This window comes from Desmodus rotundus, chromosome 4 (assembly GCF_022682495.2).
Source record: "Desmodus rotundus isolate HL8 chromosome 4, HLdesRot8A.1, whole genome shotgun sequence".
Classification (NCBI taxonomy): domain Eukaryota; kingdom Metazoa; phylum Chordata; class Mammalia; order Chiroptera; family Phyllostomidae; genus Desmodus; species Desmodus rotundus.
In genome coordinates this window covers 32668546-32694776 of record NC_071390.1, presented here as the reverse complement: position 1 = coordinate 32694776, position 26231 = coordinate 32668546, and the positions used below count along the sequence as shown (strand labels likewise).

Here is a 26231-nt window from a genome sequence, read left to right as displayed (position 1 = left end):
CCTAAAGCTAAATATTTCTCATAATACTAATTCCATATTTCAAGATTTCAAAGGATTTCCTAAAGCTCAATGAACCGAAGCTGATTCACAGCGTTAGCATGGTAGAGAGGGAGGCGATTATAATGCTAAGGCAGGCGGCTCTAGGCCCAGAATGGCTGGCTGAGATCCTGGCTCCAGCACTGACTAGCTATGCGACCTTTATCAAACAATTTGACTTCTCTGTGTCTGTCTCCTCTTCTGTAAAATCAAAGTTCTTGTCAGAATCAGACCACAGGCCATACATTAAGTGCTTACAACACCACCAAGTAAGTACGTGTGCATAAACCTTAGCTACTGCATCTATAATTCTCCTCTTATGTCTGCATCAATTATACAGTGCTCACTATCAACAGAAGAAAGACGGGCTCTGAAGTCAATGTGTAGAAAGTGTTTTTAGACTGGACATCAGGTGGCTTAGAAAGTCACTGTCTCCTCCACTGGGTTGCAGTGAACATGAGGAACAATTTCTCCTCGACTCTGTAGCTGTCTTTCCAAGGCAGAGATGTTCTCTATCACAGGCAGGGCCTCCTAATTAATTTGGCCCAGAATGATTTAAAGGAACCTGTGTAATTTGAAACGGAAGCCGGGTAGACACCAGAATCCTCACACTGGAGTGCAAACTCCGGCTCCGTTATTTTCATAGATACACCAAAAACCCATCAAAGGACACAGAGCCACTTACAAAGATGCAGCCTGTTGAAGAATAGCAAGCATGAAGTAATGCAGCCTGCCCCCACCCAGTCCCTACACGAGCAGGGCGGCAGACCCCTTCAGAGAGGATTATGTGGGGAGGGGCTAAATGGGGCAGCAGAACCGCAGTGGAGGGGACTAGTGTCAGGTCCATTTCAAGGGAAGTGACTAGATGAAAGGGCACCAAGAAGATCCCTCAGAATTATTGTTAACTTACCCATTAAGAATTGATTTCTTTATTCCTTGTTTAAGTTCCACATTGTTCTACCTGCTGTGTTGGATACAGAGATATATTGTACATTTGTCCCTAAAATCAAGAAATCCATGGAGGGTTCTCCAGAGCTGCCAACAGAGTCCCAGGAAAACTGACCAGTCCGTTCTCCAAGGACTCTTACTTTGCTAGAAAATGAATATAATTTATAATACTAAATTAAGAGTTCCTGAAGGGCAAGAACATTATTCTACTTATTTTTCAATTCCCAGACCAAACAGTGTTATGCGTAAAACAGATTCACAATACTATTTGTTAAATAAAAGAACTACCTAATTGGAGAAAGAAGGGAAAAGGTAGAAGATAAGGAAAAGTACCATTAAGTACCACGTACCAAACTCTGAACTGTGCACTTATTCTACCTTTTTGGATGACTATAACAATACTGATGGGGCAGGCACTGTCATCCCCAATTCCAAAATGAAGAAACTGGACATGGTTAGATAATGACCCAAGTTTGCAAAGTTCTTAGGGTAGAACCCTGGCATTCAAACCTATGTCAGTTTGAATCCATGATCCCATGGTTTTCTTCCCACATGTGCATCAATAATGAACAACACAGAGCAAAATACTGTATATTTTAATATCATTGGGTGAAACTGGAAGGTTAGGACCAAAAAAGTCCGTAGTAGTCAGAGCAGCTACATGAAATTTCCGTTCCATTCAGCGACACTTGGTGAAACATCTACTAAGCCCAAGGCTCAGTGCTAAAAGCTGGAGCTAAAAACATGAGTGCACGTGGTTGGGGAGGTTATGGCCCTCCCTCTCTTCATCTTCATTGCTAAAGTCATATTTATGCTCTTTTTATTTCCCCACCTGTCCCTAAACTAGGATTTCTTCCTCTAATCTACTCTCAATAAAACTCAGAGAGTCATCTTTCTAAAGTACACCAGGTCCTGTCAGAACTTGTCCATGCTGATTCAGTGACTTCAAAATACAACAAGAATATTCTATCATGCCAATACTGTTTTAATTCTTGCCTACTTAATGAGCCTTATCTGTTACCACTTCCTCCTGATGTCCCCTCCCAACTTTCATTCAACATTCTAACCATACTCAACTTGTCAACCATCCATGCTGTTTTCACCTCCATCTGTCTCCTAACGTCCCTTCCTTCTCCCTTCTTTTCTTAACTCCTGGCCATCTTTCAAACTGGCCTGAGATGAAGTATACACTGAAAATTAATATGGAGTACAAAGTTGGGTAATTTTGATAGGTGATGAAATGGAAAGTTGACATTAATTAATAGTTATAGAATATGGAGTCACTGAAATTCTCTTAGTAGAAAAGTAGTATCAAATGGATATTTTTTAAAAATTAACCAGTTTTAGGCAGGGCTGGGTGGCTAAGTTGGTTGGAGGATCATCTGATAGACCAAAAGGTTGTGGTTCGATTCCCAGTCAAGGCACACATCTAGGTTGTGGGTTTGATCCCTGGTTAGGGCACACGTGGGAAGCAACCAATTGATGTTTGTCTCTCACACTGATGTTTTTCTTTCTCTCCCTGTCCCCTTTCCTTCTTTAAAAACAATAAAAAACATTCTCTGTTGAGGATTAAAAAAAATAACCAGTGTTATGCACATGGTATTTAGAAATAGAAAAGACTAGAGGCTGAATTAAGACAATAATCTAGTATTAAATGATGGTTGCATAGGCCATAATTAATGGCAGTGGGAATCCAAAGAAGGGCAATGTGTCTGGACTCAGTGGCTGAATAGAAATAGCAAGAATTTAGTAAGGACAGTTTATGCCAATGCATGTAAATTAGCATAATATCAGAATGTATATAATCTGACGTTTTTAAAGGAAACATAAGGCCGTCTTTCATTACAAGGGTCAGATTGCCTCAGGGCCACTGTACTACAGAACTTCAGATAGTTGGATTTAGTAAACTTCACTCACCAATCAAATCTATTCCGCTAATTAGTGATTGGCAGTCTTGGTGAGAATGAAGTTTTCAACTTAGTTTTTCCAAATTGATCTGTAGAAAACAGATCCAGCAACTAAGTCCAAAAGGAAAATCTCAACAGAAAAAAAAAAAAAAAGACATAATAACACGAGACCAAGAAGACTGAAATACAGTTCATCAAGTCTCTGTAATCCGTCACATAAATAATCGGCCCCGGGATTATTGCAGAAACATCTGCATTTGAGCTGAAGGATATCTGTATCTAAGTTGCATGCTGTCATTACCACTTTACCAATTTGTAAGTCAACTTAGAAATTAAACATATTATGCAAAGACATTTTCCTCTCATAAGGCTACGCAATGCTAGAATTTCTAAACGCTGCCAGTTCTCTTCCCCAGGTATCGTTACGAAAGGCAGGCGTAGTGGGAAGAGTTGGGCATCATAACTGATTGAAGACAACACAACAGTCATCTGTAGCCCAACTGCACAGGGACAATCACACAAAACCATCCCTGCGTCTGCACCAGCCAGGGTGCTCCAGGGAAACAGAAATGGAACTCCAACTGGCTAATATGCACACATAAGTGTTTTCAGTGTTGTCCCTGTGCTAATACCTTTAGGATAATAATACTGTTTACTAGTATCTCTGAGATATATACCTACATCTATCTGTTTATCTATCAAAAGAGATTTATTCTAAGAAGTTGGCTTATGTGATTACTGAGGCTGAGAAGTACCAAAATCTTCAGTGAGCAAGCTGGAGACTCAGGACAGCCAATATGTAGTTTCTGACGAAAGCCAGTCAGCTTGAGACCCCAGAAGGGCCCTATTTCAGTTCAGGTCTGAAGGCCAGAAAAGAGGTGGAGTTCCCTCTTACTCAACATTTCTGTGCTATTCAGGTCTTCAGTTGAGTGAATGAGCTCTGTCCCCATTAGGGAAGGCAATCTGCTTCATACAGCCTGTTAAAATGTTAATCTCATCCCGAAACACCCTCACAGACACTTTCAGAATAATGTTCGGCCACCTGTCTGGGCACTCCATGGCCCAGTTAAGTTGCCATATAAAATTACCCATCACAGCGTGAGCCCAAGTGAGTAGAAAGCTCCTCAGATTGTCTGATTGTAAGCCTTTCCATTTCCTCCCTGCCCCCCTGTCCCTCCTCCAGCACGTGCACAGATTCCATCTGCTACTAAAATTTTCCAAAATCTCTTTGGATTAAAATAATATCAGTACTCATCTCTCAATCTTCAGAGTCAACAAAGAACAGGTCACTTATTAGAATCCCTGTTTCAGAGTCTCTGACATTGTGTCCAAGCTGGGAGCAGAGGCTGAAGGGTTTATAAAGGGTGGTGGTGTCAGAGCTGGTTACAGAAGGGAAGGGGAGTATCGGGAGGTCTCTTGTGGGGCGTGCTCACCGCACTGGCCGCCAGGAGCTCTCTCATCCCGTGTGTGCCGGTGCCTTCATGCATGCACACCCACAAAACCACACACAACCTGGCGGAGCAAGCATGAGTTTTTCTCAGCCAGGGAGACTGAGGAAAGGAGGATGGGAACTCTAGTACAGGGCAAATGGGAAACAAGAACAAGGGGACCAAAGATGTAACTGGAAACCCGATGGGCTCACTAGACTGCCGTTGAGAGATAATCAGGAAAGCGGAGTTAGGGCCCGATCCTGGAAGGCACTCGATGTCAGGCTAAGGGAGAGGGCTGTTTCTTTATGGTTCATGATGAGGCCAGTGAAGGTTTTGAGCAAGAGAATATTACAAGGGACACTGTAAGGAGATTGATCTAGCAGTGGTATGCAAAACAGAGAGGCTGTGCCCAGAGGGTATAAAGCAGTGAAGTTTTATTCAACACCTCTGCTGAGCTCAAATTAAATCCAGTAATGGAAGAAGGGGTGAGGGATGGAGGTAGGACTGTAAGAGGAGCAACCAGTAAGAGTACACACGTACAGAAGGCAGGAAAAATGTCAAGATCCAGGCTTCATGAGGAGCCCATACTGGAGTCTGCTTTGGAGAAAGACACCATAAGGACCTCAGCAGTAGGGATTCACAGACTTGCAAAGGCACTTCTTTGGTAACTTGACTCAGCTGTGTACTTCCTGCATCCGTTCCTCTCCCCCCTAAAAGCCATCCTTACTTTCTACTCTCTGTGCTTTCTCTACCTCACAGCTTTTGCTTCCTCTTTATACACAAACCATGATGAATCATAGTTTTATGCATACAGTACTAAAATGAACATCTTATTGGTTGGTCCTCATGGAAACTGAATTGAAAACAAATCCCTTCAGCCAGAATCTAGGAAGGATGTATACTTTTTAAAAATATATATTTCAAGGTCAGTATTTCTAAATACTAGCAATTAGGAAAACATTTATCCACTAGAAATGATGAAAATCCAGACAATTATTACAGAATCATTTTATTTTATCCCCCTTTTTCTCCTGTAATTCAGTCTCTACCTTTCTTTTACAGACTCTTTCTTCTTTTTACTAAAAGTTTTTTATGTATCCATCCTGCCCTTGTGGCAGATACGGTAAATTTAATTACTTAACATTGTTTCATTCTGGTTGACATTTAACATGTACAGACTGGAGCTGAATTCAGCAGTTCTAAATTCAGGTGTACACTATCACTCGAGGAGGTGATACATACATCACATCACATATAATGTCCTGGGCCCACCTCCAGACTAGTTGAACCAGAACCTCTCTCTAGGGGTGGGGAGGGTGATGCCCAAGTAGAGATGATTATAATGTGAGGCCAGGTAGGGAGTCTGCTCTTTCTCCATAGCTCCTGCATCTCAAATCTGCTGTCAGCTGGCTTTGACAAAGACTGTTCTTAAATCTTTTAGTGCCAGTTTGAAGTATGTTTCAACAGTGGTCCACAATTTTAAGGTTAAGGCCCTGGTTAGCAAGGTGCTGCAAGTCACAGTTAAGGAATTCACGCAAAGTAGACACACTCTGAGCAGAAGATTACAGTGGACTTGTTTATGGAGCATGATAAAAATATGGGGAGGAAAGACTTAATGCAGTAAATATTACTTGCTAAAATTTAGGAATATTGTATATTTAAATTCCAAAGTCCTATTTTGACAAGATGTGCGTAGGTTAATGCTTCTCTGCTATCTTTTCTTGTGTAATTTACCATTTCAAGGCTCCTTGCCTTGAAAGGCTCCTTGTTGATATTTAAAGGGTGTTTTAAGAAAATAAATGGTAAAATGTCTTTTGAGGCAGATAAAATGTACCTCTATAATATTCCCTTAATGAGAGTATACTAAATGTCTGGGACTATTTCCACTAACGAGACCATAAATTCTGCAATTTTAAACAGACTTTTAAAATGAGAATAAATTTATTTTTTATTCTATTTAAAATTACTTATTCCTCAAAAAAACCAAAAAGAATTTCTAGCTGTCAGCATTGTTTTGCAAAAATGAAGACCTGTGGGCCAGGTGAATGTACTTAACTTTCCCAAGAGTTTGTGTATCTCTCTCTTAAATGAGGGTGTGTGTGGTTCCTGATATAAGTTAGAAAAGAAAAAGTGGGGAGAACATGGCTCCCCTGCACATTTCTAATGCGCTGATCTAATCCAGGTGCGTGCTTATGTGTGTACTCAGTATAACGACATACACAAAAATTGCAATACAATCGTTTATCTATTATACATCTGCTTATCCTTTTTCTCTGGTAAATTCTAAGTCAGTAGCTCCAACAGTATTTGTTCCCTGTAGATACATTTACTATGGTGCAATTTTCTCAGTATCTTAGGTTTTGCTGCTTTAAGTTACCTTATTTAGGACATGGGGGGCTCCAAATAGGATAGTATATGGACTTACAACATCAACAAACTAATCAAAGTATTGGCTGGCCCTATACATCTTGGCAAAAATAACCATCTCTTTAGAAAGTCTGTCAGCACTTCCTAAACCACATTGCTTCTCTACAACAGGTAAACACTTGTCTTAAAAGTAAATATACCTGCTAGATGGAAACAGCAACTTCTTTTAGCCAGGGGTGTCACCAGAGGAGCAGGAGAGAGAAGAAAATGCAAGATTAAAGAAGAGAAGAGAGCAAGAAAGAGGAGGAGAAAAAAGGAAATTACACAGACATTTGAAGGTGGAGGTAAAGAGAGGCAGAGAGGGCCCTGCTCTCAAAACAGCTGTGTTTGGTGCCCTAGAGCAGTACTTGTGGCCGTGGTTACCCACCACTGTACAATTCCTGCAGATATTCGGTCCATAGCTGAATTCCTCCCCTTTGGCTATCTGCAATCCAGAAGATCTAGAGATCGGTGGGAGGAAGGAACCAACGCTTTAATTCAAATATAATAATAGAAATTCACGTGAAATCCGAGTCGAGAACCTGCCAAGTGATGCATCACTTAGTCACCCAAAAAGACTCTGCACTCTGCCGCGGAGTAATGTTTCAGGGAGGTACGACCAAGTACATAACCGAGGCTTTCAATGACCATGTGTCCAGTTTGGACCCTGTCCTAAGGGGGTCAGCCCCTAAATGTGTCCAAGTGAACCATCAGACAGTCTAACCACAGCACCACTCATAAGAGCTGTTACAATAGTCCATTTACCAGAGTGATTTAAATGACCACCTGCCTATGGCGGAGAACACAGACTCACCCTATCACCCTCATGGGTTTCGTTCTGGTGCATGTTCCTCCCAGGAGCACTTTCAGGGAAGCTAAGTACCTATCACCTCCCTCTTCGCCCTCCCCTGTCACCACTTGTCTCTTTTTTTTTTTAGGGGAGAAAACTGAGAAGTCTAACTTAGTAACTAGGGGCACAGACTTGGCCCCAAACTACCTAGGTTCAAATCATACGTCTGCTACTTACTATGGGAATAACCTTGGGCACACTGACCTCGCCAACTTGGTTTACTACCTGTATCACAGGAATGATGTTACCTACCCTACTGAATTTTAATAAGAATTAAATGTTTAAAGTGTGTTTAAAGTTTTTAGAACATAGCATATATGCCAAGTGTTTAGTAAATGTTAGCTACATTTTCTTCTTATTTGAAACCTTTTTAAATTTTGCTATATAATAAACAAAAAATCAAAATATCTTGTTTTTTGTTTTAATTTGCTTTTTTATGATCACTAAAGATGGTGACCATACATATTTAAATGGTATATTTACAAACCATATTTTTTTCTGTGAATTGACTGCTCATATCCTTTGCTCTTTTGTTCACTGATTTGTGAGTCTCTTTGTCATTGATTTGGAAGTACTCTCTGTACATTACAGAGAGTACTTCTCTGTATTTATGTAAATAGCAATCACTTTCTTCCAGTCTGTGGCTTCTTTTTAACTTTATTTTGCCCCTACAGATGTTTGTAACTGTTATGTAGTCAAATCTGCTGGTCTTTTATTTATGGCTCTTAATACGCTTGGTTAGTGAGACATCCTGCATCACAAGATTATAAAATTACTCTCCCATATTGTATTCTGGTAGTTATACAATGATTTCAAAGGTTATTTCTTAAATCTACTTAGAATTTTGGTATACATTGTGAGATGGTGTTCCAACTTTATCTCTTTGTCAAATTGCCTCAGCTATTCCTATCATTTGAAACAGCACCTATTGGCAAATTGCAATGTAATCAAAACGATGGGTCTAAACCTTTTTATTCCACTAATCTATTTGTCCATGTCTGTGCCCATTTTTATTAACTTTTGATTAGGCTGGTTCCAAATAATTCTATACTTTCAATATGTTGTGGCATTTATTGTACATTTTTCCTCCCAGATAAACTTTACAATCAACTTTTCAAATTTCAGAATTTAGAATTTAATTTTCTATAGAATTTAAATTAGTATTGTAGTAGATTAATAATTTGGGAAGAACATATTTATGATTAGACTTCCATTATCCAGGCTTTCATATCCTTTAGAAGGAAATAAAATTTTATCATTTTCTTCATATATACTTTGGATATTTTTCATTAAGTTTATTATTTGTGTTTTGTTTCTACTGTTCAGATTTCTCATTGCATTTCTGTCATTCCTGTTTAAATAGGGAACATCTACTTTATAACTATTCTTTTGTAGTATTCTTTTATTAATTCTAATGGTTTTGTAGACTTGGTTTACTTTTTTTAAAGATTTTGTTTATTTTTTAGAGAGAGGGGAAGGGAGAAAGAAAGAGAGGGAGAGAAACATCAGTGTGTGGTTGCCTCTCACACACCCCACAATGGGGACCTGGCCTGCAACCCAGGCATGTGCCCTGACTGGGAATCAAACTGGCGACCCTTTGCTTCACAGTCCAGCGCTCAATACACTGAGCCACACCAGCCAGGGCCGGTTTACTTATTTTTCATGAAAATGCATGATTGCAGTGTTTGACAAGCATGATATTTGCTTCATATTTGACAGATGTTCTCTGTCAATTTAGGAATGTTTTATTTTTAACTTACTAAGGGTATGTTTTTAAATCAGTAGTGGGTATTGAATTTTATTAAGTGCCACTTTTACATTTCCTGGGACGACTATATATATTTTCTTCCACATCAGTGAGTAAGTTAAACTAAACTAATGGTATCACTAAGGTTGAATAATCTTTGCATTCTTGTATTAAGCCCATCATGTTTATTGCATAGGAGTATTTTGCTACTTTGCTATATTCAGGTCATATATAGAGTTATATGTGATAACGGTCTACTTGTCTGGCTTTGTATCAGACATATGATAAATAAGCCTGTAGATAATTTCATACGTTTTCCATTTTTTCTATACTTCACAATGTTTTGCATAACAAAACAAATATTTGTTTCTTAAATGATTTGTACAACTTGCCTAATAAAACCCTCTGGAGCTTGTGTTATTCGAGAGGACAGCATCGAATGTTTATTATTCAAATTTTTAACTCACCACTGAGGTAACTTTGAGAATTCATACTTTTTAGATCATTGTGTAGTGCATCTATATTTTTTAATTTATTTATAAAAACATGTCTTTCTATAAAAGTGTCTCAGTCTGTGCTCATATTCATTTATCCTTCATTTTTAACATAGGTTTTCTCCTTGATACCTTGTCAAGAGTGCCAGAGGTATACTAAGTTGCCGATCTTTTCAATCATTTTACATTTATTTATCAAGTCTACAGATTTTTCTTTTATTAATTTTATCTTTGATTTATTCTAATGTCATTAATCTATTTTGTTCTTCTTTACTTTAATGCTTAGTTATATTATTTTCAGCATTTTTTTGTTTTCTAATAAATAATACAGTTTTCTCATAAAAGAATCTTGGCCACTTCTCATCATTTTTGATATAGCTTGTTTTCATTGACATTCATTTATTAATGTAATTTAACTTACTTTTTTTAATTATTAGAGTAGGAGTGGTATATTTTAAAAAGCTGAAAATAGTCAAATAAGAATGAGAAATATAATCTGTTATATCACCCAGATATAACTAGTTAGCCTTTTATAATCAGTCTTAATGAATATAAAAATTAACACAAAACAGACTATGTATTGTCTCTTATAGCCTTCTTTTCTACTTGATTTTATTTCACAAATTATCTAAATCACTATATATTCCATTACATCAATTTTATTAGCTGCACTGTACCACTTCTTATTCAAATATTTCTTCAGCATTGAATATTTATATTGTGTCTACTTTTCGTTATAACACTAAGATGCTCCATGAGACAAACACATACAGACTGAGGGTCTTAAGGATATTTCTGGTCAAAAAATGAAAACATAGATAACTGGATCAATTATTAAAGCCATATGAAAGAGGTTAAAACTACATTTCTCTTCATCTCAGACATTGCTAGAAGTGAGAACAGCCATTCAGAGAACCACAGATGATGGCTAAGATGAGTCAACCGCAGAAACAGATAAAGAACAAAAAGGGGATATTTATTGAGCACTTTCTGCATGCCAAGCACTATGTTAAGTGCTCTTATATCCAATATCCATTATCTGACTTATTAAATCCTTTGTTTTTAAAAAAATCAAGTTAGGTATTAGTGTTCCTACTCTTTTCTTAGAAAACAGGGTCTCAGAAAACAGGGTCTTAGAAAAACTTCAAATCCTGGTGGCAGAACTAAAATTTAAATGTAAGCCTGTCCTTCCCTAAAACTGTGTAATCTTCTAAAGTAAGATAGGCAAAGCTACTATGAACAACTTTAATTTCTTTGTTTTGGGCCTTAACTAGGCCCAAATTGACCAGAGCCAAATTAATGCATGATTCATTCATTACTAGTGCTTTAGTAACATGAAAGGGATTCTGGTTAACTTTTTTTTGTGCTGATATATATTGCTTTGAAAAAAATAAGAATCCACATATTGGGACTTTTTGTGATGTTTTTATGACTACATTTTGAAAATCTATGTATGCACATATTCTATTAATTTTGTTATGGTTCATTATGCATGGTCAAATAAAAATTATTGCAATAATTCATTTCCAAAATAAGCCTAAGACCAATTACAAACAATTTTCCAAGGAGAATAATTGAGCTAATTTATATATCTTTATCAAGTAATGCAAAGTAATATTTACTTAGCACCATTAGGCAAATGCATTTGGTTATAAATCCTTCATAAACCATTTCAATACAATCTGGAACTCCTTTCATGTAAAATTCCCAGGAGGTTCTAGAAGGCTGAAATTGATAATAAAACCACTTGTTGGTTTATGCATGTTGCATAAGAGTTATGCTACATCAGTCAACGTCAGCGCACAGCAACACATTGGGAAAGACTGGCTTTGGTTTGGAGAGGTCCCAATGGCAGGCAGGGGAAAATCGTCAGCTCGCAGCGTATAAGGGGTGCATTGCTAGTACAAGCCCTAAAGTCTCCCTCTCAATTGCAAGAGAACACCTCCCCTCCACTTATGGAGTCAGAAACAGTCTGTCTTCTCATTCAGTTTCCCTATCTATGCTCTTCAGGAGAAAATAAAAGATCAACTGAAATAAATAACACAGAAATTACGACACTAACAAGACAACTTCATTTCCTAACTCTAAGTTATCTAGTGCAGTGCCTGGTATGTTGTGGATATTAAATTAATATTTGTTGACATTTTGGTTAAAGTTAAGAATAATTCCTCATTTAATTGTTAACCACTAAAACCTCTAACTTTAGTTCTGTCTTTATTTTTCAGCTTCTTTGTGTGTTCCTCTGCCTATCATTCATGACTACCATTTCTGCTTTGGCTTTTCCAACCTATTCTTCCTTCACTCGTTAAGTGTGTTTTTGTACCATGTACTTCTCTTACCTTTGTCTCATGTCTTGCCCACTTTACTATGTTGAGAGATGTTAACAAACTTGTTTTCCCACTTATTTTTGTTTCCCTAACTGCCAACCCAGGTCCCACCAGGACATAAAATCTGCCAGTGTTGTCATATCTTCAGGCAAATCTAAATAACAAATAGTCACTTAAAATCCTCTATTTCTCTCCCAAAACTTGGTTCTCTACGTGGGACCAATTGTTGTGGACAAAATAAATGCTCTTCCGCATTAGAGACCAGGGTTATAATTAAAGAGTTGCATGTAGTCTCCTCCCTGAGGGTCTAGATTTGGAAATGTCAGATTTAAAAGCCTCCCATCTGCTTCTCTCTTCCAGCTTCCTTCTTATCTGCTTCCCTGACACCTTCCCTGACCCACTAATACCTGAGGGCCACCAGGGTCAAAGGTCAGAAACAGCAGCTCTGACCTTGCCCAACAGTGAACCCTGGAAATTTCTATTCAGCAATCTCATCCAAATGATGAGGTGAGCTGTTCACCCATTCCACCTGTGATTTCAGGAAGGCAGAAATCATCGACTCTCAGTACCCTCTAAGTCCTTCTTTCTCTTGACCAAATAGGCACTAAAGTTGCAACTATAAAACCAGAAAAGCATTAACAAGAAAAGTAAGTGCAAATGTCAATACTATTTTTCAATCCCTTTGCATTCCAAACATTTTATACTTCTGTCTCCCACACAAATGTGACAAACATTCATAAGCCCAGAGAAGCCTCTCAAGTCACTTTCTCACATAAAACAAGTTCATTCCAGGATAGAATTTTCAGAAAGTGACTGAAACAAGAAAATTAAATATTAGGAGATTGGATGCAGATTCATTTTACTGCAATTTCTAAAATGCTGATCCAAAGTCTTCCATTTCTTCCACAAATATTTATTGAGCACTTAACATATGTCAGACTAAGCCTTCTGAGCAAACAGATCAGTATAGTAAGTCCCCACTTAACATTGTGCAAAGGTTCTTGGAAACTGACTTTCATCAAAATGACTTACAATGGTACCAGTTTTACCATGGGTCAATTGATGCAAACAAGAGTTAAGTTCCTACATCATATTTCTGGTCACAAAAATATCACCAAACTTCTAAATAAAGACCCCAAACTCTTCTAAGAATAAATGTAAGTTACACATACATTTAAGAAAGGTAAATACAAAGTCAGAGAATTCTTTTCTAACTCACAATTCCAGTTCAGGGTCTTGGGGTCCAGAACCTACCCAGCAGCTTAGGGCTCAAGCATGGGATGCTGTCACCTCCAGCAAGCCCTTTCTGGAATCACTGTGCTGTTCCTCCACTCTGCTTTTCCCTTCCAACCTGAGTTTTAACCGTCACAGTAGTAAGTCATGTTGAATGCTTGCTGTCTGCTAGCCCAAGACTGAACCCTTCCTTCATGGGGGTCTTAAGCTTCACAACAGCATTGTTCACAGCCTGCTTGTTACCCCAGTTCACAAATGAGGGAACTGGTGCTTATGTGGGGTGGGGGGATACCCATGATTCTTTCCTATAATACTGCTTGTAACCTTTCTCCCTCCAACTTTCATTCCTTTGCCCCTTTCTTCTCTCAGCTACTCTCATTTAGATAGCAGTACTGTTCCAACAAGCTGTGGGATTTCTTACTGCAGAAACTCTGAACTGGGAAGCTCAAGTGCTTGGTGATTGTACTGCCTCTCCCTACACACCAGGAAATCTCCCAAAGCCCATTCAACATATTTACTCATGTAATACAATGACCCTGAGAGAAATACTATTACCTTCTCATCTGAGAATACTTAGACACCAAGAGGTAAAGGACTTTCCCAGAACACAGAGTAGGAGTCAGAATGAGGATTCGAACCCAGAATACCCAGATCTGGGACCTGCATTCCTATACGGGCTTCATCTTGTATGACTTAGCAGGATTAGCACAATTGATCACTCAGTTGTTCTTGAAATCCTTTCTTCACTTGGCTTCCAATCCACCTTACCTGGTTTTTGTCCTACTTTTCTGACTGCCCCATGCCATTCTCCTTTGCTAGTTTCTCCTTGTTTCCCTGACTTCCAAAAGTCAGAGTGCCCTAAAGATCAATCTTTGGACATGTTTTCTACACTCAGTCCCTAGATGACCTCATCCAATTTTACAGCATAAATAGCTCTATGTAAATAGCTTACAAATCAATATGTCCTGTCTGGAACTCTCTTGTAAAATTCAGACTCGTATATCTAACTGTCCACTTGGCCTCTCTACTATTGACTATTGGCATCTCAACACCAACACGCCAACAGCTGAGCTCCTGCTCTTCTTCCACAAACTTGCTACTCCCTAACTCAGTTAGTGACAAGTCTATTCTTCCAGTAGCCCAGGCCAGAGCCCTGGATGCCATTCTTAACTCCTCATTGTTTCTCTCCCAATGCATTCATCTGTAAAATATACCCAAGATTGGACAACTTTTCATCACTCCCTCACTATCACCACTCTAGTCTGAGCCGCTATTACCTCTTGCCTAGATGTTATAATGGTTTTTCATGGGTCTCCCCGTGACTCCCCTTGACTCCCCTGAACTTGAGTGAAGGGAATGAGGCACCCCCTTAAATGCAAAATTTAAGAAACATCAAAACTCAATAAACATGACAAATGATATTTTAATCTAATTTTTAAAACCCATCATTTAAAATAGCAAAATTTTCAATAAAAACCAGACCAGACCCTGTCTTTGCATTACTCACCTCCTTTTCCTCACCTTAGTCTCAGTCCCAGTCCCAACCCCACTCAAATCCCTTCAAGGTGTTTTCAATAGTTACAGTGATTCTGTTCAAACTTAAGTAAAATCTTATTAATCCTCTGGCTTCACATTTCAGTGCAAAAGTCAAAGCCCTTTTCATGTACTACAAGATCCTACATGACCTGGTGGACCATTATCTCCCTAACCCCAACTCCCACTTCTCTCCTCATTCATTCAGCTTCAACCTCCCCGCACAGGCCGCCTCACTGTTCCTTCAACAAGCTCCCACAGTAGGGCCCCTACAGTGGCCATGCCTTCTGCTTAGAATCCTCTCCCCCAAACACAGCCCTCACTTTACCCAGTTCTCTGCCCAAATTCACTCTGTGTAGACCACACTATCTAAAATTCATCCCTCCACACGACCCATTTCACTTCATATTCCTCTTCCATTCTTTATATTTCTCCCCAGAAATTATCATAAGTACTCTCTATATATTACTAATGTATTTTATTGTTTTACCCACTATATAACTCCATAAAATAATACAATGCTGAGATTTTGGGGAGAGAGGGGTTTGTTTTGTTCTCTTTATATCCCCATGTTTCAAAACACTCATGAATGATAGTAAGTACTCAGTAGGTATTACAGTGTTTGAATGAAGATTGATAAATACTCATGAGTGCTTTCCTTTAGCTGCAGTAGTCTTAATGCCGGCTATGGGTAGGTTTTGAATTCTATTACCTCAATAAGTTACATCAGGAACTATGCTTTCAAAATGCAGTTGCCTCACATCTGAAGAATTCACAGGATGCTAACAGATAATGTATTGCAAAACCTTTATTTCAAACTGACCAATTTTTTAAACGAAAGTTTGACTTGCTTAAAAAATATTTATCTGGGATTCAAGTTCATGCCTTAGATTATCAAATTTGGGAGATCAAGTTGCTTTTGAGAAATAAACATTGAATACCAAGTTTCTCATATGGCAAATCCTGAATTTTATTTCCCTGTTCTGATTTCTAATAACATTATATTTAGATGTTATACAGATTTTCTTAATAGTTTCACAGTGAAGTTGTGTGTAGTCAAAAGATCTTTCTGTTGTAAAATATCTTTGATTCTCTTTACTAATGATTAACCAAAACTAAAGATAGGTTTTGTAAATAAAACTTGTTTCACCATGAACTGTTATCTTTTGATAGAAAAGATGAAGTTCAGCAAAGAGCAAATCTGCAGGTTGGCCAAAAGACCACAGGCTCCGCCTGCACACGCCTGCAGGACACTCGGGGCTCACACCACAGACCCCACGTCCACTCACGACCTCCCGGCTCACGCAGGTTACACCCAGCACTGTGGCAGAGTTTGAGAGTGTCCTGACGGAAAGACAATTTAGTAACATTTGTGAACAGGGCAAGAGTTAGATTTTCTCTTAAAGTCCAATTTTCTTTGTAAATCTTCAAAACGCCTTTGTAGTTTTATGTTTTTAAGATGACTTATATATATTTTTGTAGATGTTTCAATGGCTGTATGCACCAGCAGGTTGGGATTATAAGGTGAAAACAGGTCCTGTTCCCCACCCCCCACCTTGTAGTGTTGAGAGAAAGAGCATTGACACTATAAATGTGTGGATAAGCTACAAGTTCCATCCTGGGTTTTGACACGTATATCAAATCACCACTATCATAAAGATGCTTTTTAATTTAACTTAGTCAAAACATGAAGTTAGGATTTTTTTTTCTTTTTAAATCACTGACTTTTGAAAAGTATAGACACAGAAACATATGTTAACTAACTGGGTTAGCTTATGCCCATAAAACACACTGCCCTAAAGCTGGGTGGGGGGTGGAGCTGACATACAGACAGCACTAATTAAATACTCAGAGAGAATGAGGGAAAATTGAATTGACCTGAGTCAGAAGTGAGCAAGAATTATTAGAAAGGTCAAGGGCAAGAATGGACATGCTTAATATGAACAGCATAAAACTGTTCTGCCCCTATGACAGCTAATTGGTGTTGTCTTTCAGGAATCTCATTATTTCTTTTAGTTTTTAAAGTTACATTGAAAATATTACTTTGTAAATGATGTTTGCCTATTAGTTTGGGGACTTTTTAATTCTATTATTTTAATAATACTTTGAAGCTATGTTTTACTGAAACAATCGCCTCACCTTCTTCATTTTATTTGGTCACCCAAATTTTGGCCCAGTGTCCTATATTATTAATTCATTCTGAATCTTTAAATGACAATGAAAACCAGCACAGGAAATCTCAATGCACAGGACAGAAAAGTTTTTAAAGGGCCTATCATCAAGTGCATTAGATTCGCATTTGATTCATAAAACACGTTTCCTCGGCCTTGGCTGGCAGAGCTCATTCAGCACAGTGAAAACCAGCACAGAACGTTCGCTGCGCCATTCACACTCGAACCCAGCAGTAGCTCCCACTGCGCACACGGGGGGACGACGTCAGAGCCTCGCACCACCCCCCCCAGCCTGGGACATTCCGCATGGCCACCGCCTTGCCCTGGGAACCTGTGCATTTGAACAACCCATCACATTTGGAATGGGTTTCAAATCATCTACCCAAAATAGAATGCATAAACAGTGAAATGCTGAAATTGCATATTCGTATCAGCATACATAAACACGGACATGTGTAAACGTTCATAATTTCTTAGATTTTTACAAAGGGCCTCGTGTCCTCTACTGAGTCCTCCGTGTGGTACACGATCCAGAAGTTAGTAGGCCCTTCCAACACCACTCACAAGGATCCACTGAGCTTGCTTTGTTAAAACCCGGGTGACATTTTTATTACATCGAGTAGTCTGTGTGATGACCTCTGAATACCTGCCGCCAGCACACTGTTTCAGAAATGTATCCTTGGTTAACACAGAACAGGTAACTGAAGCTAAAACTCTCAGGGTTTTGGCAGCTAATACTAGTTGATTTAGTAACAGTGCCCTCTTCCCACATCTGCATATTCATTTAACTGACAAGAGCTGATTTGTGTGTAAGCATTTGATAACACTCGGAGATCACTGGATTGAGAACTACTGATCTGCATTCTAACTGGAGATGGAATATTACTCATTTTTGACTTCTACATTTCAACTGAAATCAGACGTTTTTAAAAACGCTTCCTTAATAAGGATATTTAACTGGCCTAGATTGTGTGTGGCTGTTAGTTGCTTTAACCTTGATGACTCATTTGCAGAGAATGTTCCTAAAGATGTCCCTCATGAAAAGGACAAGTTTGGACTTGGCAACAGCAATTTACTTAATTTATCTTAAATTTGGTTTCAGTGAGCAACCCTAATTAACCTGATTTTTTGCTGATAATCACTCTCAATGGAATCAAATCACAAATCCGGGGACGGATTGAGCGGCAGCCAGAAGGAAGCAGCCCTTCGCGCACTGGTCCAGCGTACAGGATATGGCTTGGTCCAGGTAGGCACTTCTTATGACCCGTGCTGAGACCCTGCGTTCCCAGTGAGACTATTAGTGGTCTTAAGATGCAAAATGGGAACGGTCAGTCATATAACGCTTCAGGTGGATGTTCCTTTCCAACGGGGGAGGAAGTTGCGTCGTTTCGGTTGTACACGCGCCCCTGCTGGTGACGTTCTCTCTACTCCTGGTTATCAACTCAACCTTAACTTGTCATTTGCAAATGAAATCAGTGTCCACAGTCATAGAGACTATCACAGTTTTTAAAGGCAATATTAGTACACAGAAAGGCAGTTGGAATTTGCAACCCAAAGATGTCAGTGAAGTAGAACCAAGCCAGTGTTTCAAGAATCAGCAGAGAACAAACTATCCAGGCACTAGCTTTGGTTTCCGAAGAGACCGTTGCAGAGGCAGGAGGACCGCTAGATGTGAGATCCACGGATCCCACTGTCTAGCTAGCCCAGTTATTTCTCATACCATCGACTCAATAGTCTAGGATAATACAGTACTTTTTCTATTATGTTCACCGCTTTTTAAAACAATCCTAAATTGTCTATTCATAGATGTTAGTTGTTCAGAATTCTCTGTATATTATTGTCTTTATAATAACTTCCTTCAGAGAGCTTTTCATATATTAAAAAGCAAACTAATATCAGACATATAATCTTATTTGAAAAAAATAATGTTGCTCTTATTACAGTAAGACAAAATATTGTAATTCTCAGCAGTTTGATTGTCCTGCCCCACATAGTTTTCCAATTTAACCAAATTTCTGTGTTATTATGAACACCAATGTCTAAATGTCTAACGTGGATAACAATAAAACAGGCAGCAGTGTCCCTTTATTATGCGGTCTTCTGTCCGATTGTTGCAAAATGTGCTACATTTAGTTTTCAACCAACCTCATAAGTCACGACAGGCCTTGTTAGAGACAATGTTGTCTAGCCTTGTTTCTAATTCTTCGTCCTAATGAGGGGCTTTCAGTTATACTTTGAGACTTCAGAAAGTGTTATTTCATGATAGAATTTTGAAGTTTTATTTATGTCAAGGGCAAGGGAGATACTAATGGATTGTTAGTTTCCTAATAGTTAATGAAAGTTAAGTTACTCTAGATGTTTTCATCTCCAAATTTAGTGTACTTCAAAATTAATGACTGAAATTTTTGTGCAGCCTTCTGTCACATAAAGTGGTATTTTATAATCAGAGATTTGATCAGTGAGGATTTATAACTCATGGAGAGTTGAATAGTGAGGATTTTTTCCTTTTATACTCAACACTTCCATAGATGTTATAATATCAAATATTGTTTTTAAGTCAGTATTTTTTAATGTCTCTGTATTTGAAATATTCATGCAAAGACAGTGGTATTGGAAAGCATTTAACCCCTTTTGAAATGTAATTTGTCAATATGCATTTATAAGAATATTTCCCCTTCTGTAAATAAATCTCTAATGTGCAAAATACAATGACAGAAATATATATAAGCCTGTCTAGTCTGGTGTTATTTATAATACTTCAATATATCAAACCTAAATGTATAAAAGGAAGGAAATTAAGTTATGAACATATAATCAATACATTCAAGAAGCATAATTTTATAAGAAATAATCCTAAAACAATATAAATTATCCATTTAATTTTTATTCTGGGCTCTGGTGCTTCCTTTTCCCCCAGACAAAACTCAGGGAAAGTCTGATGGCTTTTCTGATAACTTTCAGGAAATAAAAAATCTCCACTAAATAATTAGGTCGAGTCCAGTATAATAAAAACAACTTCATTCAAAGTTACAGCTATTTCCCTTTCCCAACTATGTCAAGGTGGGGTGCGATTTCTTTTCCATTTTCCTCCTTTATGCTTTCAGAAGCATAGTTTCTACGCCAGTTCACTAACTGTAATTCCTGACTCAGAGCTGGAGCAGAAGAGAGGGATAAGAGCAAAGGAAAAAAGACAGGAAAGGTCTTACTTGACTGATACTGGCCTTAGGCTCCCTGGGCCTGGCAGGTATGTAAAGCTCACGGGATACATTGTAGAATCATCAGAGCCATCCTTAGTTCCACCACCGGGGATCTCTCACCTGGCTACACTCTCCTCTGGCTGGCCACTGTCCTGAGCCTGGGCCTCCTTCTGCAGAGCTTTTTAAACTCTAAGCAGCTCTCTGGGAAAAGATGAAACATAACCCCAGATTCTGACATATGGTCAAACTCTAGTTCCCTGGAAACACACTCTCTGACCCCAGCAAACTCTGGAAGCATGGGCTGTACACAAAGGAACCAGCTCTCCCTCGACCAGAACCAAAGCAGCAGGCCAATCCACTGCTCACCACTAGGTAACTCAGCAATGAATCAGACTCCCAGCCTGGAGTGTTCCCAAATGCAGAGAGCACCTGGGAAGCTCCCTGAGTGCCTTCCCACAACCTCTCTCCTCGGCCTTAGGTAAACTGGGAAGCACCTTGCAATTCCTTCCATTCAGGGGTAAGTAGGATTCACAACACACCAGACAGTGGTCTCCAAATATCTTTGAATAAATTCCAAATGCTCCTCTCACACTCTTCAATCTCTTTGCTAAACTGCAGTGTAGAAGAGAGGCAGGGTGTTCAGTGAAGAACGTACAGCAGTTAAACAGTTTTCTCTACCTCTTTGTCCTGTTTGGTGGTCCAGTGACGTGGTTTACTATTCAAACCAGAGGCCACAGGAGACCCACTTTACCTTAGATTCCTGTTACAAATGAAATTGTATTCAGTCATTGAATGATCGTTTAAAATATTCTGCAGGACAGAAAATTGTAACATTATTACAGCTATGTAAGAAACTTGCAAATAACAATATTTTTAAAAGAGACTCAAGCAATAAAGGAGATCATTTTACGAACTTAATGTTATGTTTTAAGAACATTTGCGTCATAAAGGAAAAGACCAAGAGGGCTATGTAACTTTATAGCAAAATGCTTTCAAATAAAATACCCCTAACAATACATGGCCCATCTGTATATTACTTTGATTTATACATTCAATTATACTGAGAAAATGTTAATAAGGATTTAGAACACATGTTAATGACAAAATAACAGTGAATGTTTATCAGGAGCTTATATTCTAACTGCCTTATGTATAGTAATTCATTTAACCCTTAAAACCACACTATGAGGTAACTGCTGTTTCATGAGTTGTCCAACCTGCAGCCCACAGGCTGCATGTGTCCCACGATGGCTATGAATGTGGCCCAACACAAAATCGTGAATTTACTTAAAACATGAGATTTCTGTGTGATTACGTGTCACATTGTATTTAATGTGGGGCCGAAGAGAACTCTTCTTCCAGTGTGGCCAAGAGATGCCAAAAGGTTGGATACCCCTGTTATGGTCATCTTCAATTTCCCAGTAAGGAAAACAAGGCACAAAGATGTTAGGTCATTTGCGTGAGATATAAAGATTATAATTCCAGTGTTATTGGCCAAAATGTCTGACAAGATTTACAAAACTAAGAGCTACTATATATAATGTTATCTTTAAGACTGCAATTTTAGGGGTTAGCCTGTTAGGGCATTCTAACAACATTTTCTTGAGCCTGAACTTTGTAACAGAAGTCACTTACAATAACACTGGTTGGTTAGCAGAATGACTATTAGATCAGAAACTGCCCAATCATGTAGAAAGCTAAACTCTAAAACCTAGTTACCCAGATCTGAAGCCTCTAGTCAAGATTTAAATGAATACATGGCTGGGTCCAATCATTTTGAATTCGTTAGAAATTCCCTACTGAATTTGGCTGCAAAGGACTGGAAATCACCCAGGACTTCAAATTAGAGATGGTAGAGACTTTTGTAAATAACTGAGGCTTCTTAAAATCATTTTTAAATAATTGGATATTTTTGGATATTGATAGCTGAAAATTTTTTATCAAATTACTTCAGGGAATAACAAATGCCATCCCCTGCATGGAGCAGACGTTTGATAAATGTTATACCACATGCGAGGTGCATAGTTTTGAGCACAGCCTTTACCCGCCCCAGGGCTTAACTTCCCACCGGGTTGACTAGGACACCCCCACTCTCTCCCCCGTCACTCTGTGATTCTAGTGTCTGCACAGTCTAATCACGGGTCAGCAAACTGCACTGATGATGTACTGAAACGCAGCCTCCAAGTCATTGTAATTTAGAGAAGATTCTCTAGCCTTCTCAATACTTCAGTCTTCCCATCTGGATCGGAGGAAAGGTTAATATTGTTATTTAAAGAAAGAAAAAACAGGGCAACATCAGGTTTACAATGAAAATAGATAACTTTATACAATTCGGGATGTATACCCATAGAATGATCATTCAAATTTTATGATATTTACTAAATTAGGGTTTGAAAGATTTACTTCTATTGTAACTTTGTAGTCTGATATTGAGTGTGGAATACCTGCCAAACAAGAATTAAAAAAACAGAGGGTGATTAATTTGTGTTCTCCTATCACTCACAGGACAAATACAGCTGTTAAAAATAGAATTTTGCAGGTTACTTAATAACGTGAGCCAGTCAATTATATGGCAACTGATGTAACAGTACATGCTTGTTTGCAAATATACTCTGTGATATCATTTTTAAATAATTGGATATTTTTGGATATTGGTAGCTGAAAATTTTTTATCAAATTACTTCAGGGAATAAAAAATGCCATCCCCTGCATATAGCAGACATTTAATAAATATTATTGGTGAAAAATGTGTAATATTGACAAGTTCAACTTTCAGTTTCATAGCCACCTTATGCCACATAGAAATACTTTGGTGGTAGGTACGCTGCAGTGTTAACTTGCAAAGAGCCTCTGTCCAGGCAATGGATTGTGTGTGGTGCTCTCTTTCCTTACTCTTTAACTCTTTACTTTCCAGATTTTCTGAAACTAGTATATATTTGGGAGTCAAAGAACAAAAATCCCATTGTGATGATTCTTTCCTCAAGAATTCGTCAATGACATGGGTCATAAACTCTGTGCCATGTGATGGTCCTCCCACCTGAAATCTTCTCCTTAAAACTAGGCAAAAAGCAAGGTGGTAGGGGCTAGGGAGGTGGGCAAAGGGGAGAAAAACAGGGACACAAAGACATTTCACGTGGAGTGATGGGTACACGGTGCGTGTGCAGATGATGTTTTATCGAGTTGTACACTTGAAACCTGTATAGTTTTGCAAACCAATGTCACCCAATAAGTTTAATTTTTTAAAAAAGGCAAAATATACTTTTTATACACGAGCATTTTCAGAAAACTTTCTACCCCATGTGGGGTTAGTTTACATTAACTTTAAATCTACTACAATTAAAGCTAAATATATATTAAATAAAGATCACCCTAAAGTAGTTAGAATATTTTAAAAGTAGACACAGGATATTTATATATAATTTTTAATTATTTAAAATATGGTATATATTAGCATGATTTTTCCAGTTACCCTATTGATAACCTATTTTCTAAAAATTATCACAACATAATACACTTTTGTAAAGTGTGATAGTACCATTGCTTGCTTGCTTTTTTTAAAGATTTTATTTAGTTTTAGACAGAGGGGAAGGGAGGGAGAAAGGAAGGAAGAGAAACACCATCATAGATACTGAGGACAGACTGACAGATGTCAGAGGGGATGGGTTTGGAAAGCTACTTATGAACAGAAAGTAAAATTAAGCAGGAAAAAACTCATGAATGAAGACAAAAATATGGTGATCAAAGCAGGGAAGAAGGGTGGGAGAAAGTAAAAGAATAAAAATGTTGTTGATTAAAAAAAAAGACTTGACTTTGGATGATGAACACAATAACATATTCAGATAATGTATCAAGATTCTACATTTGAAATCTACATAAAATTATTACTGAGTGTCAACCATATACATTCAATACAAAAGAAAGAAAGAAAGAAAGAAAGAAAGAAAGAAAGAAAGAAAGAAAGAAAGAAAACGAAAGAAAGACTCAAAAAAAAAAAAAGAAAGAAAGAAACATCATTGTGTAGTTGCCTCTCATACACCCCCTACTGGGGATGGCCCGCAACCTGGGCTTGTGCCCTGACTGGGAATCGAACTAGCAACCCTTTTGTTTGCAAGCCGGTGTTCAATCCACTGAGCTACCCCAGACAGGGATGTACTGTTGTTTTCTTAATCCAATGGTTGTCCTTGGTAAACTTAAAGGGTTGTTTTTTTCTGTTTTGTTTCTTTACTTCCTATCATTGAACACAATGTGTTGATGATGTTAGGTCTTGACATTACAGGTATAAAAGACATACAAGGGGGGACCCAAAAAACCCTAAATTTATTTATAAAAATTGTGTATTTATTCTTACATATTTAAACCTCAGTCACCTTCAAAGTACTCTCCATCTGATGCAATACACCTATCAAGATGTTTTTTCTACTGCTCAAAACAGTTTTTGAACTTGTCAGTTTTGATGCCTTTTAGCGCTTCTACTGTTTTTTTTGTTTCACCCCTTCCACATTGGCAAAATGTTTCTTTTTAAGGACTTTCTTCATCCAAGGAAGCAAAAAAAAAAAAAAAGTCACTTGGGGCCAGATGAGGTGAATAGGAAGGGTGAGAGGCATAGGGGTCATGCTGTTTTTCATCACAAATTCAGCACGATGTGGGCAAGTGAGCTCATAAATCACCCATCATGAAATGGGCAAATGCATTAAAAGAGTCTTCAGGAAAAAAAAATTCACTGAAGCCAAACACAGCCTCTCACAACAACACCAGCTAGTCCACTGATACAGATGGGTTCCTAGAACACTCACCTAGTGGGGGAAGCCTGTACTACAAGGAGCCCACCCTCCCAAAGATAATTCTGGCTTTTGGGGTCCCGCCTCATACAGCCTAACATAAAATGCATATAAGGTAGTTACAATAAGAATGACTTTATTCAAAATTTAAAATAACATAAGACTGTATTAAACAGATGTGGGTGCTGTCTTTCTGTCAGAGGCTTAAAACTGATGTTAACCTTTGACCTAAGGTATAAGGATAAATATTTAGACATAAGGATGTTTATAATAGAGAAATTTATAATGTTTAAACATTAAACATATCCTAAATGTCCAATAAAATACTGGTTATATAAAATATGATCACCCTTATATTTCCAAATTATATAGCCATGTATAACTCTGATTTCAAACAAAGACATGGAGAAATGTCTAAATTTTAATGTTCACTTAAAAATCAGAATGTAAAACGTATATATGCTTCCAAATATTTTAAGAAATTATTCACACAATATAAAATATTGGAAAATAATAAAATATAAATATCTGATTGGGGTAATATTTTGTTTGATATTCTTTATTTTCTAAACTTTCTGTAATAATGTGGATTATTCTTATAAGGAAAAATCTCAAAGAAAAATAATTCTAAGGAGCATTCAATTAAGAGGAGAAAAATTGGGATATTTTTATGTGGAAAACTATTATTACGGTTAGATAATAGGAACCTGGGTTCATTAAGCTATTCTTTCTAATTCTTCATGTGTTTGAATTTAATATGAATATAGTCCAATTCTTTAATTCAATATTTCATAGTTAGAAAAGCCCCAGAGTTACACAGTTCAATAGGGACATAAGTCAGGGGTCTGCCAACTATGACCCCTGACTCAGATGCGGCTACAGCCTGTTTTCGTAGTGATTGCAGGATGTGAATGTTTTTCACATTTTTAAAGGGTTATTTTTTTAAGCCTAACATATCAACTACCTGGCCTTTTACAGAAAAAAGTTTCCTCACCCAGCTCTAATCCTTAATCTGTTACTCTATATTAGAAGCTAATCCACAATTTTAAAAGAAAATTCCTTATTACTACTTAACCAAAATATTTGTATAATACACAATACCCTTGAGCAGTGAAGACACTGTGTCTGAATTGCAAAGATCCAGTAAGATTACAGCAGATAAGCAGGAAAAATA

The 26231-nt window shown here is 37.9% G+C and overlaps 1 protein-coding gene across 2 annotated transcripts in view; it reads left to right on the top strand.

Annotated features, from left to right (window-relative positions):
- The window catches only part of A1CF (APOBEC1 complementation factor), a 75249-nt gene that overhangs the window by 7072 nt on the left and 41946 nt on the right, over window positions 1–26231 (top strand). For both annotated transcript variants that reach the window (XM_024563425.3, XM_024563423.3), the window contains exon 2: window positions 18185–18328. In XM_024563425.3, the coding sequence (XP_024419193.1) occupies window positions 18230–18328 (99 nt within the window). In that variant the 5' untranslated portion in view covers window positions 18185–18229. The remainder of the gene's footprint in view (window positions 1–18184; window positions 18329–26231) is intronic.